The 21,506-nt window shown below is 40.6% G+C and overlaps 1 protein-coding gene across 1 annotated transcript; it reads left to right on the forward strand.

The window, feature by feature from the left end:
- The first annotated feature begins 998 nt into the window (after nucleotides 1-998).
- LOC118375296 (stress-70 protein, mitochondrial) lies at nucleotides 999-14,285 on the forward strand. The gene is made up of 17 exons (XM_035761816.2): nucleotides 999-1,322; nucleotides 2,434-2,492; nucleotides 2,596-2,683; nucleotides 2,811-2,992; nucleotides 3,096-3,220; nucleotides 3,344-3,417; nucleotides 7,688-7,794; nucleotides 7,912-8,074; nucleotides 8,183-8,275; nucleotides 11,433-11,642; nucleotides 11,730-11,957; nucleotides 12,064-12,168; nucleotides 12,265-12,382; nucleotides 12,490-12,584; nucleotides 12,734-12,826; nucleotides 12,992-13,132; nucleotides 13,318-14,285. The coding sequence occupies exons 1-17, from the start codon at nucleotides 1,242-1,244 to the stop codon at nucleotides 13,417-13,419; spliced, it is 2,064 nt and encodes a 687-aa protein (XP_035617709.1). The 5' UTR covers nucleotides 999-1,241; the 3' UTR covers nucleotides 13,420-14,285.
- The last annotated feature ends 7,221 nt before the right edge of the window (nucleotides 14,286-21,506 follow it).

Here is a 21,506-nt window from a genome sequence, read left to right on the forward strand (position 1 = left end):
ATTGCTTGTGAATTAAAATATGTGGCCAGATTCTCTCTCTGTGCTTTGGCTCCAACAATAAGTACCTCAGTCTTGTCTTGATTTAGCTGCTGGAAGTTATGATCCATCAAAGTAATTCAATCACTAATACAGTCTAATAATTTATCCATGGAGCTAAAATCCTTTGGTGACACGGAAATGAAAAGTTGTGTATCAGCTGCATAACAGTTATAATCAATGCTGTGCTTTCTGATAATGCTGCCAAGGTGTAACATAATGTAATGAAACTGGCAGGGAGCAGGTCTCGAACCCTCAACTTTCCAGCCCACTATCAACTGTGGCACAAAAGCAAGCTCAAGTGGCAGTCGATATCCGTGCTTATAAAACCAGGGTCGTTACAATATATAAACTGAACAGTACCGGACCCAAAACCGTGTTGCCACTACATTAGATAGGGTGTAAAAACTATTAATTAAATGCAGCAAGCTGCCAAATTGATGAGCTGCAATGACATACAGATGACATGAGTGAGAGGCAAAGTCCAATAGAATCAAACTGAGTAGCAATATGCCGATGAGCAAAATGGTCTACTGATCCCTTTATTTGGTAATTTAATGTATTTAAAAAAATATATACAAAATAAATTAAATATCCATAATTTGTCCACATTTAGCTAGATGTTTCATCAGGCCAGACACTGTCATCAAAAACAGTACAGTGCCGGCATCGCTGATGAAACTCACGTGAGAATTTTCACCCCTTTTTCAAAATGACCTTCAAAAGCCCAGTGGTGTGTGATGCCCCGTTCTGGGCATGATTTTGTTTTAGCATAATTTATTGTGTTAAATAACTATACTGCACCCTAAACATAAACTACATGTTGTTTGCAAGTATATAGTCTATAATTATGTAATATAATACTTGGATAACGTTGTAATTTATTTTTGAAGGATGTCATTTTACCCAGGCAATCTTTAAGTTTCTAAAATGGGTCCGTTTCTCAATGCATGGAGCAACTCATGTGTCAGTTAATTCGAGAAAATCGGAAGTTCAACTGCATTGTTGGAGAGTAGCCGTGCTGCAATACCGGTTCTGACAGGCTAAATATATTCCTAGATTTGTCGTGGAAATTATATCTCTCCAACGAAATAAGATATCTATACCTGGGTCCTCGCTAAAATCGACAAAAGCTCAACAGTTTGGATTTGATCATTGCGGCCTCCATTTTAAAGCCAACTAGCTTGCTACCAGAATTGTCAAAAATGTTAAGTGTTGCAAGAACAGCTTCAAGGTCTCTCCCCTCTCCGAACTACTCAAGAAGCGTGTCCTCATTGATAAAGAAGGTAAGTCAGTTAAAATTGCCCCCCAAATATATCCAATATGTTAGGTTTATTAAATGTTTCCAAGAGGTGTAACAAGAAATGAAGGATAACTGATGGCTAAGTGTTAGCTCGCTTGCTAACTAAAAACGTTACATAAATGTCGAATTTGGCTACCACACTAGCTAGCTACTAACGTAAGTTAACTAGCGTCTGGTAGTGGATAAAACGAATAACTAGCTAGTTAACAATTGTCAAGTCGTGGTAGGTAAGTAACTGTTAAATAATTATCTGCTAACTATGTTCCCAGCCTGGGCTTGAGCCTGGTCAGGTAGACGAACTAGTCAGCTAACGTTAGCTATGACGCAACTAGTAGTAACTAACTGTTAGCTAACAAGTTCACTTTTAGGTTAGCCAGAATGTTTTCTCATTCATGTGTCCTTCGTCTGAACTAAACATACTAAGTCATGTTCATTGACGATCACAGTGGGGATAAGTTAAGTAACTAACGTTAGTTGGCTAGCTTCCCTCGTATAGTCTGATTGAATTTGAAGACTGCAGCAGAGGCTAGTCCTCTCAGGCAAGCTAATGCCATCTAGCTAACGTTACCTAACATGGATGTTTGTATAACCACCTCGTGTTATTTCAATGTGTTTTAGCAAAATCCTCAACCAGTGAGTTGGTTTAAACTGACTTAAGCGGGGTGTCAAGACCTTTAGCTGGTTATAGACACGGTTCCTTTTATTGCGCAAGATAATGTTAGCATTAGCAAGCTGCTGAAGTTTACCAGTCTTGTTGTGAATGGGGTGTCATTCGTTGTTTTATGTGAAGAGAACATCTGTGACCTTCATTGTGGTGTTCCTGTCCACCCACCCTAGTACACCGCAGTCCTATGGCATAATGTTCAAATATCATAACCAAACATAATGTTACACACGCTTATCTATGTAACTATTTCACTCATGTACACCTTTGCGTTTCTTTATACCAAATGTGGATTACTGTGCGTCATGTCTATGCCCCGTGTGAATTGAAACTAGATTGTTTGAGTTTCTTCTCATATTGGTTGAAGAAGTTAAACAGATTTCACTAATAAATAGTCATGGTAACTAATCAATGTTTGTTTTTTCACCAGGCTTGCTGGAATGGATTCCAACAAGATGCTTTCAGAGCGATGTCCAGACGTGACTATGCGTAAGTATTGTTAGTTATTTAATGTTACTATACAACATTTATTCCTTTAACATCCATGAGCAGTTCTTTGCATTTTTATTTACGGTTTGACATTGATTTACAGATCGGAGGCGATCAAAGGATCCGTGATTGGAATTGACCTGGGAACTACAAACTCCTGTGTGGCAGTCATGGAGGGCAAACAAGCAAAGGTCTGTTGAAGTTTTACCAGTCATTTTATGTTTGTGTGACCTGTGTAATGAAAAGACTGTAGATCCCTTTGAAATCCTCTTATAGTTCCTTTTCTAGATTGTTACTGATTAGTTTGTTGTGTGACAGGTACTGGAGAATGCAGAGGGAGCAAGGACAACTCCTTCAGTGGTGGCTTTCACAGCTGATGGGGAGAGACTGGTGGGCATGCCAGCTAAAAGACAGGCAGTCACCAACCCTAACAACACCCTCTATGCCACCAAGCGTCTCATCGGTCGCCGTTACGATGACGCAGAGGTTCAGAAGGACCTGTGAGTGTGTTTTGTTAAATTAGGTCTCGGACCGTACTAGCCATTGTAACGCATCATTAGTTGGAGATGAATGTATGACATGGTTATTGTTGTGGCTTTACAGGAAGAACGTGCCCTACAAAATTGTCCGTGCTTCCAATGGTGATGCCTGGGTGGAGGCCCACGAAAAGCTATACTCCCCCAGCCAAGTCGGTGCCTTCGTGCTGATGAAGATGAAGGAGACGGCAGGTAAACTACCAATCAATCTTTATTGCCCCCAGGGGGAAAACTAGCATGCCAATTCTGTTCCCAACTATGCCTGTCTGTGTTATAAAAAAAACCTTGCTCATTGTAAAATTGTCTTGGTTTTAGAGAACTACATGGGTCACAGTGTGAAGAATGCCGTTGTCACCGTGCCAGCCTACTTCAATGACTCCCAGAGACAGGTAAATAGCCTTTTCTTTGTCTGCTAAATCATTTGACTGGAACACATGGGTGGCCAAAAGCTATTACTTTGCCATTGACTCACAGAATGGTGATCTAGCAAGCCTCTCAACTGATCAGTACATGTGATGGCTGTTGTTTTACGAGCTCCTAACTTTTTTTTTGTGCATTATTTGTAACTTATTTTGTACATAATGTTTCTGCCACTGTCTCTTGTGACCAAAAATAGTTTCTGGATATCAGAACATTGATTACTCACCTCGTATTGGACAAAGATTATTTAACAAGTCGGACGCAAAGGATTTACTTCAGACACCGGACAAGATCCAAATCCCTGTCATTCGCATTGGAAAAGAGAGAAATATCGGACGTACACTACCGTTCAAAAGTTTGGGGTCACGTAGAAATGTCTTTTGTTTTTGAAAGAAAAGCACATTTTTGTTCATTAAAATAACATCAAATTGATCATAAATACAGTGTAGACATAGTTGTTTTAAATGACTATTGTAGCTGGAAACATTTTTGTTTTATTTTTTTAATTGAAATATCTACAGAGGCCCATTATCAGCAACCATCACTCCTGTGTTTCAATGGCACGCTGTGTTAGCTAATCCAAGTTTATCATTTTAGAATGCTAATAGTACCCGCAAAACACTCGTGTCAAAGTTAAACAGTGAAGATGCTACTTTGGGATGCTGCCTTCTAGGCAGAGTTTTTTTTTTTTTCGTCTTTACTCCACACACAGAGACTCGTACAAAGCTCGCCCTCCATTTGGCAAATCCGACCATAATTCAATCCAGCAGGTTCCTGCTTACATGCAAAAACTAAAGCAGTAAGTACCAGTTATTTAATATGAAAGTGTTCAGATGAAGCAGATGCTATGCTACAGGACTGTTTTGCTTGCAGACTGGAATATATTCTGGTATTCTTCCGATGTAATTGAGAAGTACCCCACATCAGTCACTGGATTCATCAATAAGTGCATTGATGACTTCGTCCACACAGTGACCGTACGTACATACCCCAACCAGAAGCCATGGATTACAGGCAACCTCCGCACTGAGCTAAAGGCTAGAGCTGCCGCTTTCAAGGAGCGGGACTCTATCCCGGACACTTATAAGAAATCCTGCTATGCCCTCTGAAGAATTGTCAAACTCCAGCCACCCTATTCATAGATTGTTCTCTCTGCTACTGTACGGCAAGCGGTACCAGACTGCCAAGTCTAGGTCCTAAAGGCTTCTTAACAGCTTCTACCCCCAAGCCATAAGACGCCTGAACAGCTAATCAAATGCCTACCAGGACTATCTGCTGCTCAGTTTATTAGAGGTCAACCGATTTTTAATTAGGGCCGATTTCAAGTTTTCATAATCAGAAATCTGTATTTTTGGGCGCCGATATGCTTATTTTAAAAAAATTTAAAAAATGTATACCTTTATTTAACGAGGCAAGTCCGTGAAGAACACATTCTTATTTTTAGGCAGCTCAAGGATTTGAACTTGCAACCTTCCGGTTACTAGTCCAACGCTCTAACCACTAGGCTAACCGTTCTGCCCCAGAACAGGCAATTAACCCACTGTACCTAGGCCGTCATTGAAAATAAAAATTTGTTCTTAACTGACTTGCTTGCACTCCACAAGGAGACTGCCTGTTACGTGAATGCAGTAAGCCAAGGTAAGTTCCTAGCTAGCATTAAACTTATCTTATAAAAAACAATTATAATCACTAGATCAACTACACATGGTTGATATTACAAGATCTTATCTAGCGTGTCCTGCGTTGTATATATTCTGACTGAGCATACAAGTATCTGACAGAGCGGTGGTAGGCAGAAGCAGGCGCGTGAACATTCATTCAAACAGCACTTTCGTGCATTTTGCCAGCAGCTCTTCGTTGTGCGTCCAAGCATTGCACTGTTTATGAGTTCGAGCCTATCAACTCCCGAGATGAGGCTGGTGTAACCGAAGTGAAATGGCTAGCTAGTTAGCGCGCACTAACTAGAGGGACAGAAGCTATACTGTTACACTGGAAATACTAAAGTGCATATAAGAACGTCCAATAGTCAAAGGTTAATGAAATACAAATGGTATAGAGGGAATTAGTCCTATAATAACTACAACTTAACTTCTTACCTGGGAATATTGAAGACTCATGTTAAAAGGAACCACCAGCTTTCATATGTTCTGAGCAAGGAACAGAAACGTTAGCTTTCTTACATGGCACATATTGCACTTTTATTTTCTTCTCCAACACTTTGTTTTTGCATTATTTAAACCAAATTGAACATGTTTCATTATTTATTTGATGCTAAATTGATTTTATTGATGTATTAAGGTAAAATAAGTGTTCATTCAGTATTATTAAAAATAATCGTCAGATTAATCGGTATCGGCTTTTTTGGTCTTTTCTTTATTTGGACTATGTTCTACACTGTAGAATAATAGTGGAAACATCATCTATGAAATAACACGTATGGAATCATGTCGTAACCAAAAGTGTTAAACAAATCAAAATATATTTGAGAATCTTCAAAGTAGCCACCCTTTGCCTTGACAGCTTTGCACACTCTTGGCATTCTTTCAACCAGCTTCCTGAGGTAGTCACCTGAAATGCATTTCAACCGGTGTGCCTTAAGTTCATTTGTGGAATTACTTACCTTAATGTGTTTGAGCCAATCAGTTGTGTTGTGACAAGGTAGGTGTGGTATACAGAAGATAGCCCTATTTGGTAAAATATCAAGTCCATATTAGGGCAAGAACAGCTCAAATAAGCAAAGAGAAACTACAGTCCATTACTTTAAGATACGAAGGTCAGTCAATTCGTAAAAGTTAAACATTGAAAGTTTCTTCAAGTGCAGTCGCAAAAAACATCAAGCGCTATGATGAAACTCATGAGGACCACCACGGGATTGAAAGACCCAGAGTTACTTCTACTGCAGAGGATAAGTTCATTAGTTACCAGAGTTCAAGTAACACAACTTGACATAAAAAAAAAAAGTTTTTTTTTTCTCCACTCAACATTAACTGTTCAGAGGAAACTGTGTGAATCAGGTCTTTATGGTCAATGGAAGACTTGCTTCGGCCAAGAAACACAAGCAATGGATATTAGACCGGAGGAAATCTGTCTTTTGGTCTGAGTCCAAATTTGAGATTTTTGGTTCAAACCGCCATGTCTTTGTGAGACGCAGAGTAGGTGAACGGATGATCTCTACATGTGTGGTTCCCACCACGAAGCATGGAGGTGCGGGGGTGCTTTGCTGGTGACTGTCAGTGATTTATTTAGACTTCAAGGCACACTTAACCAGCGTTGCTACCACAGCATTCTGCAGTATTACTCAATCCTATCTGGTTTGCACTTAGTTCCACTATCATTTGTTTTTCAACAGGGTATTGACTTAAAGCACACCTCCAGGCTGTGTAAGGGCTATTTGACCAAGGAGAGTGATGGAGTGCTGCATCAGATGACCTGGCTTCCACAATCCCCTGACCTCAACCCAATTGAGATGGTTTGGGATGAGTTGAACTGCAGAGTGAAGGAAAAGCAGCCATCAACTGCTCGGCATATGTGGGAACTTCATCAGGATTATTGGAAAAGCATTCCTAATGAAGTTGGTTAAGAGAATGCCAAGAGTGTGCAAAGGGTGGCTACTTTGAATAATCTAAAATATATTTTGGTATGTTTAACATGCTTTTGATTACTACATGATTCCATGTGTTATCTCACATGGCTACCTTGGGGCGACGGGTAGCCTAGTGGTTAGGGTGTTGGGCCAGTAGCCGAAAGGTTGCTCGATCAAATCCCAGAGCTGACAAGTGTCGCTCTGCCCCTGAACAAGGCAGTTAAACCACTGTTCCTAGGCCGTCATTGTAAATAAGAATTTGTTCTTAACTGACTCGCCTAGTTAAAGGATAAATAAATAAAAAATAGTGTTGATGTCTTCACTATTACTCTACAGTGTAGAAAATAGTATAAAGAAACCCATGAGTGAGTAGGCGTGTCCAAACTTTTGACTGGTACTGTACATATTACCTCGACTAACCTGTGCCCCTGCACATTGACTCTGTGCTGGTACCCCCCCCGTATATAGGCTTGCTATTTTATTTTTCTTTAATTATTTTTTTTATATTTATTTTAGTAAATACTTTCTTAACACTTAACTGCTTTGTTGGTTACGGGCTTGTAAGCATTTCACTAAGTTCACCTGTTGTATTTGGCGCATGTGACAAATAACATTTTTATTTGTTGTGTATAATGAGTAGCTAATTTTGTTTACAGGCCACAAAGGATGCTGGTCAGATTGCTGGGCTGAATGTGCTGCGAGTCATCAATGAGCCCACTGCTGCTGCTCTGGCCTATGGTTTGGACAAGACTCAGGACAGAATGTAACTACAACAACCCTACAAACTGCTGTTAACTTATGAGACCATGACCCAAACTTTTTTTTGGTCCATCCCTAAAGGTGTTTTGGCTCATATTTCATACCTGTCCCTGATTTGTAGCATCGCAGTCTATGACCTGGGAGGTGGCACCTTTGACATCTCTGTCCTGGAGATCCAGAAGGGCGTGTTTGAGGTGAAGTCCACCAACGGAGACACTTTTTTGGGTGGAGAGGACTTTGACCAGCACCTACTAACCCACATTGTGAAGGAGTTCAAGCGAGAGGTGAGAAGGGGGAAAATATCCTGGATACACACCGTTCTATGACCAAGCGCATCTGTCATATTCACGTGAGCCAACCATTTTGATCAAACCTTTGATTTTTCTTTCCAGTCTGGAGTTGATCTGACCAAAGACAGCATGGCTCTGCAGCGAGTGAGGGAGGCAGCTGAGAAAGCCAAATGTGAACTGTCATCATCCCTGCAGGTGAGTTTCATCATCCCACAGCAGACATTTTTCTCATTAACTATTTGGTAGGCTAATGATTAGTCTAAACAAGACCATTGTTAACAGAAGTAACTTGTTTGTCATTTATACAGTCCCAGGACTCTGTCTTTATTTGAAAATCTGTAATCCCACAGCAGTAGTCGGCTGTACAGGCCAGCCCTATGCCTGAGCTAGCTACACTGCTGAGTGAGGAAGTCTTCTGGCCCAGGCCACATTAGAGCAACTGTTTTATTGGATGATGAGCTGCTGTACCCGCACACTGGGGCAGCCCTACTCAAAGGGCTAACAAACATGCAATGCAGAGCTCTAGGGTGTGGCGATATTCAAATGTGGTTTTGCGCGATATTCCAAATGTCTGTATCGTAAGAATCAAGTCATGTTTTATGCTCTTTCTGCTGTGGCTGCACGTTCCCATTTTAAAGGCTCTGCAGTAGCCATACAGCATTTACTGTGATGCGGCCTCTGCAGAAGTCAACATTCATACTTCTTGCACCAGGGAGCTGTCCATAAACACTCAATAAATTGGTCTGCACAGCACTACTCGTAGTGATTCAAGGCTAATCTCTATAGCCACCCAGCTAATTAGTTTAGGCTATTGTTTGTGTATTGTACAATATGTAGACGTACAAATCTGAGTATAATGCTTGTATAGATATCAACCCCTATGGAAGGCTTATATTTAGCCTAGGTATAATTTCACAAGCCTTCAATTCATGAGATTATTGCTGACTGTTTGAAATGCAGAATATTTTACCTTTGATTGTACAACAGCTTATTTAGATAACTTTTTTTTTTATAAAGTTGTGAATCGACCATAAAATTGCCAACATAAAATCAGATTTTTAGGCCACATCGCCCAGCCCTACGGAGCTCGAGTAAACCTTAACACCAAATTAAGATGTTGTCTATATGGAGATTGTAAAGTATGTAAGACTGGTATGCATTGAGCTCCAAGTATTGAGACAGTGACACATTTGTTGTTTTGGCTCTCTACTCCAGCACTTTGGATTTGAAATTATACAATTGCTGTGATGTTAAAAGTGCAGACTGTCTTGTGTCTCGACCAAAAGCCACCTCCAACGTCGTTTTAGAGAATTTGGCTGTATGGCCTTTACCGGCCTCCCAACTGGGGCGGCAGCGTAGCCTAGAGTGTTGGACGAGTAACCGGAAGGTTGCAAGTTCAAACTCCTGAGCTGACAAGGTACAAATCTGTCGTTCTGCCCCTGAACAGGCAGTTAACCCACTGTTCCTAGGCCGTCATTGAAAATAAGAATTTGTTCTTAACTGACTTGCCTAGTAAAATAAAGGTTAAAAATAAAACTGCAGACCACATGTAACCACACCAGCCCATAACCTCCACATCTGGCTTCTTCACCTGTGGGATCGTCTGAGACCAACCACCCGGACAGCTGAGGAAACCGGGTTTGCACAATCAAAATATTTCTGCTCAAACAGTCTCAGGGAAGCTTCTCTGTATGCTTGTCATCCTCACCGGGGTCTTAACTTGACTGCAATTCAGCGCCGTAACTCACTTCAGTGTGCAAATGCTCACTTTCAATGGCACGCCGGAGAAGTAGGCTCTTCACGGATGAATCCCAGTTTCAACTGTACCAGGCAGATGGCGTTGTGTGGGCGAGCGGTTTGCTGATGTCAATGTTGTGAACACTGTCTCATGGTGGGGTTATGGTATGGGCAGGCTTAAGCTACGGAAAACGAACACTTGCATTTTCTGGAAGCTGAATGTCCCAGTTCTTCAATGGCCTGCTTACCCAGACATGTCACCCGTTGAGTATGTTTGAGATGCTCTGGATTGACGTGTACGACAGCGTGTTCCAGTTCCCGCCACTATCGACATCCTGATCAAGTCTATGCGAAGGAGATGTTGCGCTGCATGAGGCAAATGGTGGTCACACTAGATACTGACTGGTTTTCTGATCCATGCCGCCCCTACTTTTTTTGTTTAAAGGTATGTGATCAACAGCTGCATATCTTTATTCCCTGTCATGTGAAATCCATTGATTAGGGCCACATGAATTTTTCAGTTCACTGATTTTCTTATGAACTAACTCGCATTTTTTTATTTATATTTTTGTTCAGTATAGAAGTGTTTAGAAACATGGCATTTATTTAACATGTCTTTAACATTTCTATTGGGCACAATCTGAAATGTGAAAACTGATCAGTTGTGATAAAAGGACTACCTTGCTGTAACTGTTGGTTTGAGTTGGGGCTATTGTGGTTGTGTACATTTTAAAACCCTAATGGGGATGTGGAGTTCAAAGGGCTGTTGCCCAGTTTATTTCAGTTGAATTGTTGAGGATGTAAGGGTGGGCTGGTTAACAAGGATGCAAAGGAAATGAATGTACGTGAATCTCAACAATAAAATAATATTAGTGAAGTAACTTAAGTGATGTTTAAACATGAGTAAAGGAAATGCATAAAGCAACTGGCAAAATCAAACAAATGTCCTCAATCAAATGAGTGTATGAATTAAGAACAATCTTACTTAAACTCATCCCAAAAAATACACAGGGTTACAAGAGGAAAGGTGTCTTGTAACAAAACACTTGCAAACTGAAACGGTAAGGCTGCCACACTGGTTAGTGACAGGTGTTGGTATTTAAAGGTGATGAAGGTGCTGGAGTCCCGCCTCTGGAGTGGGATTGGACAGGGGATGATCGTTGCTGAGGGGACTGCAGGTCGGGGTAGGGCCAATTTTGACTACAGAAACAACCAAAACAAGCTGTAAATGCATCCAACAAATTTGTAGTCATTGTGTGCTATGAATGTGACCAAACCCTTAATGATTTACAACTTTAATACACAAGTGAATCTGTCCCAATACTTTTGGGCTCCTAAAATGGGGGGGTTAAGAGACTATGTACGAAAAGTGTGGTAATTGCTAAACTGTTTACCGGAAATGGATGAAAATACCCTCAAATTAAAGCTTGACGGTCTGCACGTTAACCTCAGTCATTGTATCATTTCAAATCCAAGGTTCTGGAGTACAGAGCCAAAACAACCATTTTTTTTTTTTTTCAAATTCACTGTCCCAATAGTTCTGGAGCTCACTGTACGTTACCCCCTTTTCAGTGAAGATGGAAAAAACACTCATAGATCCTTGGTTCTTCCACAGACCGACATCAACCTGCCCTACCTGACCATGGATGCCTCTGGCCCCAAGCACTTGAACATGAAGATGACCCGCTCCCAGTTTGAGGGCATCGTGTCTGACCTGATCCGCAGGACAGTGGCCCCCTGCCAGAAGGCCATGCAGGATGCAGAGGTCTCCAAGGGGGACATCGGTGAGGTGCTTCTGGTCGGTGGTATGTCTCGTATGCCCAAGGTGAGCAGATCTCTCCCTGGTTCTATCCCACCTCTTCATCATGCTCTGCCCCTGTCTGACCACCCATCCTGTTGTCTTCTCTCCCAGGTCCAGCAGACAGTCCAGGACCTGTTTGGCCGTGCCCCCAGCAAGTCAGTCAACCCAGACGAGGCTGTGGCCATTGGAGCTGCCATCCAGGGAGGTGTGCTGGCAGGAGATGTTACTGATGTGCTCCTTCTGGACGTCACGCCCCTGTCGCTTGGTATTGAGACCCTTGGAGGGGTGTTCACCAAACTTATCAACAGGAACACAACCATTCCCACCAAGAAGGGCCAGGTGAGGGACAAATATCCGATTTTGTTCTGTCTGAAGCAGTCTGGTGAAACCTATATTAATTGTATGTACTTCATCAGTGGTACTGATTAATGTCCCTTGTGCTTAGGTGTTCTCTACAGCAGCTGATGGCCAGACCCAGGTGGAGATCAAAGTATGCCAGGGAGAAAGAGAGATGGCAGCAGATAACAAGATCCTGGGACAGTTCACTCTGGTAAGTGTCCTAGCCGATTCATACTTACACTTTAAGTCAAGTATCTTTTAAGTCTCTGAAGGATACTAATGTCTTACTGGTGTTTCTCTCATGCAGGTTGGAATACCACCTGCCCCACGTGGAGTACCTCAGATCGAGGTCTGCTTCGACATTGACGCCAACGGAATCGTGCACGTGTCTGCCAAAGACAAAGGCACAGGCCGTGAACAGCAGAGTATGATCATCTAACAACCTGCCCTTGAAATACATGTTAACTTATAGTAGGTCTTCAATAGTATGAATTTACTTCGTCTAACACTGCCATTTCCCTCACTTCTCCAGTTGTTATCCAGTCCTCCGGTGGCCTCAGCAAGGATGACATTGAGAACATGGTTAAGAATGCAGAGAAGTATGCCGAGGAGGACAGGAGGCGAAAGGTAGGGTTGACAATTTTCTTATCAAGCATCCATTAAACTTTTATCAGTTACATCAACTGCAGGCTACTCCCAGCTGGAGTTGTGTGTTTTGATAACCGTGTGACTGTGAATGCTGACAGTTGTCCTTGAATCCGTTTGTTTTTGCCCAGGACCGTGTTGAGGCTGTTAACCAGGCCGAGGGCATCGTCCATGACACTGAGTCCAAGATGGAAGAGTTCAAGGATCAGCTCCCTGCTGATGAGGCATGTCTGACGTTTTATTATATTAATACATTGGTTTTAAAGGGCTTTTCAAAAAACCCAGACACTGAACAACAAAATTGACAAGAACAGATATGCATCTGAAACATTCCAAATATCAGGAAATTCCATAGTCCCAGTATTTGACTTTCTTCCCCCATTTTTCAGTGCAACAAACTGAAGGAAGAGATTACCAAAGTGAGAGACTTGCTGTCACGGAAGGACGAAGAGACTGGCGAGAATATCAAACAGGCTGCCACCACCCTCCAGCAGGCATCCCTCAAACTCTTTGAAATTGCTTACAAGAAGGTAATTGTCTCAACACCCCAATATTGTCAAATCTTTTTTCCTTAACTTTCAGTTCTAACAGAGTTGGAATAAGCCTGGATTGTTTGCTTAGCTTGTCAATCAAGAGCCCAACATACTTTTTTTTACAATGGGTAAATTGAAATATTACGTATTTATTAACTGAATATTTGTCCATTTGTTCCTAGATGGCATCAGAGAGGGAAGGCAGCAGCGGCAACAGCTCTGGATCATCATCATCATCTTCGTCTGAAGGTGGAGCTGGAGAGAAGAAGGAAGGCCAGCAGTAAAACCTTTGCGATTGTCATGGAGACAATGGGAACATGGACTGATGGGCTTGGGAGCGTATACATGTTCTGAACGGCGGCTATTGCCTTCAAGTCATTCTCACATACTGTGTTTTTGCAGTAAAATATACAGTGTAATGTATGTTCTTTCACCCCTATTAATTTAATTGTCAAAAACAATATCCTGTCCATTTTAAAAACATTTATTTGCATCTGTTTATAGCAATTATTTGTTTGTCGTACCGTGACGCCATTTGGGTTTCATTTGTACATGTAGCTCTGCTTCTGTCCGGTCAACTGACGACTCCAGTGGAAATGCAATAGAAGAAGCTTGGATATTCTCTTGCTTCATCCTGTTTATCAGCTCTATGAAAACACACCTATGTGGCTTTACTCGTATCACTGTGTATGTATGTATACAGTGATACGAGTAAAGACATCTAACCACACCTATATGGATCATTTTATTTCTGTTCATAGACATTTGAATCCTTAAATGCTGGTATTCCTTTCAGTATAGAGGAGCCCCGAGTTGGCTCATTCTTGACATTATCATGGGTCTGTACTGGGAGAGAATACTTTGCATACAAATAGAAACATCGTATGATACATTTGTTTTTACATCGGTAATGTGGACTATACCAATTAGTGTAATTGGATGAGGATGCACATTAGTAACATCTCACTTTAGGAATGTAAGTCATTGCCCTGGAGATTTTGTTTTGCCAGAGGCAGCATTTAGCACAGGACAGCTGTCAGACAAAGTTGACAGTAGTGGAAGAGGGGAAAAATAAGTCTGGTATGTGGTGGGTTTGTGAGCCAGGAGGTTGTACCGTTGCTCATTTTTCTAATAAAATAATAAATTTCAACGGTGTTGTTGGTCTCCTTTTTTAAATTAGGAATTTAATTACAGCTTGACTTAAGGATTGTAATTTCAATTTGCTCTCCTTAAATATGTAATTGTTTTTGCTTCAGGGCATAAAAACAGGAGACTGAAAACGGTTGGACATCTTGGATGCAATGTAATCACCAAGGGCCCAGCGGTTCCGGTCTAGAAGCACAGTTGTGACTGCTCCTACAGTTGTATCAGTACTGCAGATTAATTGACACCCAACCTGGAAAGAGCATTTCCATACATGGCCAGATTGGAAAATATACTGTAAAAAGACTTTAATCATCACCTTTCGTGCACAAAACATCCATTGAATTGTTCAAATATGTTGTTTAGGCCAAATGTATTTTTCATTCACGGCCAAAGATCTTAACATTTTATATTCATCCATTGTCTGCCATGTTTTTTGGGGATACCTTTACTATTTTATTTTTTATTATATTAACAAAGCAATACATAAAGCACATGAGGGAACACAAGCATACATATTACAAACAATAGACAATTGAGCTAGGGGGTACAATATCACATTACAATTACACAAGGACCTTAAGGGACATGTATATACTTACAATTCTAACAGCTTTTTTGTTAAGAGCATTTAAGTCTTAAAATACAGTTCAATTTATTTTTGTAGGATATGAAAATGTGGTTTTCTGTTTGTACATTTACATTTGTGTATATGAAATTTGGCCAAAAGAATAATGAAATTAATTACATAAAAATGATTCCGCTTATTTATATTGTATGTAAAGAATTCTAACAGTATAAAATCTTCATAAGTGTTCAATTATAAACCCGATGTCTTGCCACAGTTCTCTTACATGCATACAATGCCAAAAAAGATGCACAACTGTTTCTGGGTGGTCATTACAAAAGGAGCTATTTGAGTTGATGTTTTCCTTAAACTTCTTCATATAGTGGTTGGCAGGATAATATTTATGTATAATTTTAAAGGAAACTTCCTTAATTTTGTTAACAAGTAGGTATGTGTGTGGCAACATCCAAATTTTTTTCCAACAGATATCAATAAATCCATTCCAATAAGGAATGACATAAGGTATAGATAGATACAACATCCTGCTGAAACAAGGATTGTATCGCTCTGTTGTTGAATGGACCAAAAGAGAAACAAATCTTTCCTACTGATGAGTCAACAGAAGGTAGGCTCTGAGGGTCAGGTCTTGACATGTTCCTGAATAACATAGCAACACCTGAGGGAATGGCATCTAAAACAATTGCAAAATCTTTAGGTGTTACAGGGACCTTGTAAAGTGATAAGAATTCTTTATAACTGAGTAAAAGACCCTCTGCATTTACCAGTTGGCTCACCGATAGGATATTATTTCGGAACCAATATTCTAAAAACAGAGGTATTTTTATACAATATATCCCGATTATTCCATATATAATATCTGTGTGGAGAAAAATTGTGTTTATAAATTAAGGACCATGACAAGAAAACCTGCTGATGAAAAGCAGGAAAGTTTCACTGGAACTTTGTCAATATTATAATTGCAAAACAACATGAAGTTAAGGCCACCAAAAGTAGAGAAGTCATGATGAGGAATAAAATTCCAGATAGAAGTGGGTCTTCTTAGGAATTGTTTTTTCCAATTGATCTTAAAAGTATTATTTAAAGTAGTAAAGTCCAGAAAATTCAGTCCACCATTCTCATAAGTGTTCATTACAACAGTTTTCCTAATGTAATGGGTACGGTTTCTCCAAAGAAAGTTTAAAAGCATCTGCACTGACTCTCTTGCACTGATCCTACACACACACATACTACATTGACACACATAACACACACTTTTACACGCATCATTTTCTGCTACTCGGTTGTTTATTTTACTCACATTATCTATCCTGATGCCTAGTCACTTTACCCTGCCTTCATGTACATACATACCCTATATAAACACAAACGTATGTGGACACCCCTTCCAGTTGGTGGATTCCGCTATTGCAACGACCCCGGTTGCTGACAGGATTATAAAATCGAACACGCAGCCATGCTATCGCCATAGCGAACATTGGCCTTACTGAAGAACTCAGTGACTTTCAACATGGCACCATCATAGGATGCCACCTGGTACTCCCTGTATATAGCTCCATTCTTTGTTATTTTATTCCTTGTGTTACCATTTTATTTGTATTATTAAACTCTACATCTTTGGGAAGGGCCTGTAAGCAAGCATTTCACAGTAAAGTCTACACCAGTTATATTCAGCTCATGTGACAAATAAAAATAATACCCATAAAACCTAGCGGTCAAACACAAAAATGGTTCCAATCGGGGTTAACACTCATTTTAGAACCACTTCTCTCTCGGACAAGGTGACTTTTATCAATATATATGGCTCTACTTGCTCTCAGATTATAAAAAAGGTCATTAGCAGCAAAGTAGACATCACACAAGACTGCAAACTCCTGCGTCATCTCTAGCCGACACCTTTGCTGTCAGCTATCTAGCTAATAGCTAACGTTACCTTGATCCAAAACTAAAGATATACAGGACATTTTAATTTACTGTTCAATATTTTAAGCTAATATTTCTTAGATTTTATGCAATTGTTTGTGTCTTGTACAAAATACTGTCCTAGTTGCAGCCAGATATTTACAATTTGCCACGAATACTAGGTTAGTTTTTGCATAGAAGCTAGCAAGCTAACGTTAGCTACCTAGATCATATTAGCAACATAACTTTCTTTTAACAGATCCTCTATATTTATAATTTCTGCCAACTATATACTATATGAATGACATGAAATCCATGTCAAGTCATGGAGTCGAATGCACTGCTGTATTAATTCAGAACTAATTTGTTGACATGTACTGTTGCAGATTCAAAGCCAGATTAACTCATTGCAGATAATCATTAATAAATAAGCATAATTTATTTGACAAGAATGCACCTAGTCACCCAGCCATCAAGTCAAACTTCTGAACTCCAACAATTGCATTGTTTAATAAATCTAAATAGCAAGCAATGTATACATAACATATTGTATAAACATCTGATTTGAGGTAAAGATTCAATTATTAATCAATGTCACATATTCATCTATTATTACTATGCGAGAGCCGACAGATTCTTCTGCTTTTCATTTTTAGGAATTAGACCACCACAAATAACACAATGTAAAACAGCATATTATGATTTTTGGTGGGTGAGTTACAAATGGACAAAACAACTGGATGCTTAAAGTAGGTTTAATTTAAAAAAGTACTAGATCAAATGAGAAAATCTAACATACTCAAAACATGGAAGCCATGTCTAAAGTAATGTCAACACTCATCTTCTCAATTTAACAGTTCCATGTTGCTGCTGTCAATTGTGAGAAGCACATTTACCACTACATTCAGTCTGAACCACAGAATAAGCAGGACAGCATTACACAGGTGGGAAAAAAAGCTTGCAAACCAGTACACCACAACACTTAAATGTGTTACTGAGTCTAGACGTTATCAAATGAGGGGAAGAACAAATGAAGGAACCAGTATAGGGAAAATGGGTGACGGTAGGGTGGGTTTATTGAGAGAAGATGGAGCATTCCAAAGTGTCCAAAGTTGAGGGAACATAAAAGGCATAGTGTGGAATAAGGGGTAGCTAGAGGGATGGAATAAACATTAAAAAAAGTGGTTGCTGCTGTGCTTTTTCACCCCTTGTAGGTCGTGGTCACAAATACCCGGCTCATGTCCAGTCACACGGTCTCAGCGAGTGTCCCTCAACGTCATTCAGTTTCAATTGCAGCATTCAAATCATGCTTATCGTGTCTGAATCACAACATTAAAGATGAGTGATCACAGCATTTTAACAAATTGAGCCTTACACAATACAAATTAAGAATTAAGGACAGCATTTTGTTGATAACATGGTGGTTTACACTATGTCTACTGTGTGTGAATGATGGAAGAATCTTATCCCAACCAACAGCTGTAGGTCCATTTGAGTGTGTGGTCACTTAGGCCGAGGCCGGCATATCAACCAGTACCGGGACCATTAGAGACTTGGGATGCTTGCTGCTTGAATGTCTTCGGGTCTGTGTCTATAAAGATCAACTACAAAATGGAGAAAGTTTGTCTGTGGCTCAGATTGAGTTTAAAGTTGACACAAATGGAAAACTACAACTACACATATGAAAGACTGCACTACACAGGCCAGTACAATAGCCTACACATGGAGAAGATCTGAAGCTTTTGTTCCAGCCCATCTCATACATGATTACAAATCATAGCCTATCGCCGTGATTAATTATGTTGGTTATTTAAGTCAGGTGTTAGAGATGGGCAGGGACAAAACCCTTCATACACTCAATGACTGAAACAGACCAAAGCAAAATAGTGTTCCAGGTTGAAACTGAATCTGCTAAATGACTTAAATGTAAATGTAATGTAAATGAAACAGTTTACCTAGTTAAGAGGTGATAAGACAGGTTCACCCATTGGTTCTTGAATACAGAAGGTGCAACTAAGGTTTGCAATTTGGCATCAATAACGTAACAGTAATTGTACCTAAAAAAAAAACGTGAATACCATTTCATTCAAAAAGCCAGACCAAAATAATACAACTAGCGAAAGTAGCTACAAGTCAAGTAGTACTTGAAATAGGCTACTTACCCCTCACACACATATACAAATGTAGCGTGGTTCGTTCTGCGTTGTGTACTTTTAATTAGGACGCTGCCACAACTGAAGGTCTGCTAGTGGAATTATTTTTATTTGCCCTGCACAAGAAGAGACGACACACATTATGTTAACCCTTGGCGCAGTCCTAGCTCACCTTGCTAGCCGAAGGACAGGCAAAAGACAACAATAAGGGGGTACGGAAATACAGATAACCCGCGATGGGCAAAACCAAAATATACACATTTTTACAATCACATGTATGTACAATATTAATATGAAAAAGTGTTTGTACACCAAAGAAAAACATTAGCTATGCAGCTGTAATTCAATAAAAAAAAATACACCAAATTATTATTATTATCAAATTATTAACATCCCCTTTTGACCTGGCCTATTTGAATTGGTCCTTGTGTGCAATTTGGTGCATAATCTAGGGGAACAACATCACACTGCTACATTCACCCCCACTGTTTTACACTAGATTATAGGCACAAAACACATTACCTCGAAAGTAACAAAGCAAAGAAAGAAAAAAAAACATGTCACACCCACAGGACGACAGAGTAACCCAGTGTAGTCCCTTAATTCTAGACCCACAAATGGTCGATCAACTGAAAAACTATCCCGCGAAGGATTACGAAAAATAAGGGGTAGCTAATCCCTTATTCAACCGTATACGAAAAATGCCATATACATTTTATGCCAATGGACTACACACAAAGTTACATGAATTGTCAAGTATATTAGACAAACCCACAAATCATTCTAAGACACACTTAGATGACTACATAGTTATATAAAAAAGAAAAGGTAGGCAATATCCTACCGTCACAGAGAAACCAGGAACTGTTTCATTTCCTGTGTAGACATAGTTTGGATTCGCCTATTCACTGGCTTAATAAATCTACCTAGTCTAGTCCGAGCACCCTCACCCAAAAACCCAGCAGGAATGTCACAGACAGCATTAACCCTGCTCAGAGGTCTGACCTCAGGATGGGGAGTATTACAGATCTGCATATCTGGAGCCAGCACACTTTCAGTTACCGACTCAACACTAGTAGTGTCAGACGACTGATCAGAATCCTGGTAGATTGTCACAGACCACACTGACAGCATCTTCAACTAAGGTAACATCATCTGTCACAGCATCATCCACACTGAATGGAGTTTCGCAATCAGAACTCTTGTAGGCTTCAGGGATATCTCTCTGGTACACTTCTGCTGAGCACACCTCACTTAAGGGGACTTCATACGGTTGTTCCACCTCACTTCCATCAGCTGGGACTTCACCATCCTCTTGGAGTATCCTCCCAGAAGACTCAGGAAGACCTGCTACCCAGTGGACAGTCCTGGCGTCACTCCCATCCATTTGGCTGGACTCCGCAGACATCTCAGAGATCACGTCACCACCTGATAGAGATCCGTGACCCTCAGGTTCCTCCCACAAAGGCAAAGGCAGAAAGTTGACTGGCATAATCAGGTTCCTATGCACAGTTTTGATGCGTCCAGTGGTAGGGTGTTGGATACAACATGTGTTCAGTGAGCTGTTCTTCGCAACCACTGTGTACACCACACTCTCCCAGCGATCAGCCAGTTTCTTCTTGCTCCTCTCCCCCTTGTTAGCAAGTAGAACTCTGTCTCCCTTCTGCACCGAGTTACCCTTAGACCGTCTGTTGTAGACCTCGGCTTGTCTCTTTTGTTGCTTACTGGCATGCTGCTGGGCCAATGTCATGGCCTCTCTCAGATCCTCACCCAGAGACTGGACATGCTTATCCACATCTACTGTGTCCCCATCCAACAGCACACTTTCAAACATAACATCTACCGGCAACCTAGAGGTGCGTCCGAACATCAAGAAGAAGGGTGGAAACCCAGTAGTCTCGTGAACAGTGCAGTTATAGGAGAATGTCAATGTGTTCAACATCTGAGGCCATTTAGCCTTGGACCTAGGTGGCAGAGCTCTAATAATCCCACCCAATGTGCGATTCAGATGTTCTGCTTGACCGTTACCCATGGGATGATAAGGTGTGCTGTGGGACTTTTCAACAGCAGACAACTGAAGCAATTCTGCAATAAGTGAACTCTCAAAGTTAGCACCCCTGATACAATCAGCAAACCCATAAATGCAGAAGAAATTATTCCAGAGAACACGAGCAACAGTCTTAGCAGACTGGTTTGGACATGGATACGCACAGGTCAGCTTAATAAAGTTATCAGTCACTACTAACACATCAATAGACTTGTTGTTTGAATCTTCTGCAGTCCAGAAATCAATACACACAAGTTCTAAAGGTGCCGTTGTCACAGTGGAGACAAGTGGAGCTCTTGCTTCAGGCTCAGGTGCTTTACTCAACACACATCTCTTACAGTGGGCCACGTATTCCTTGACATCCTTCTCCATAGATTCCCAGTAAAATCGCTGTCTCGTGAGCCACAATGTGCACTGCTGACCCTGATGACCAGCATCATCATGAACTCCCTTCAACACAACGCCTCTCAAAGACACGGGCACGACATACTGGAATATTTTCATCTTACTAACTGGGTGTTTTGAGGCACGATACAGAAT

Source organism: Oncorhynchus keta, chromosome 4, assembly GCF_023373465.1.
Source record: "Oncorhynchus keta strain PuntledgeMale-10-30-2019 chromosome 4, Oket_V2, whole genome shotgun sequence".
Classification (NCBI taxonomy): domain Eukaryota; kingdom Metazoa; phylum Chordata; class Actinopteri; order Salmoniformes; family Salmonidae; genus Oncorhynchus; species Oncorhynchus keta.

What these genes read in the sequence shown, in the direction of transcription:
- LOC118375296 (XM_035761816.2), top strand. Translation starts at nt 1,242, where the DNA reads ATGTTAAGTGTTGCAAGAACAGCTTCAAGGTCTCTCCCCTCTCCGAAC. An exon ending in AACTGTCATCATCCCTGCAG is followed by an intron (nt 8,276 to 11,432) that starts GTGAGTTTCATC and finishes GTTCTTCCACAG; the next exon opens with ACCGACATCAACCTGCCCTA. An exon ending in TTCCCACCAAGAAGGGCCAG is followed by an intron (nt 11,958 to 12,063) that starts GTGAGGGACAAA and finishes CCTTGTGCTTAG; the next exon opens with GTGTTCTCTACAGCAGCTGA.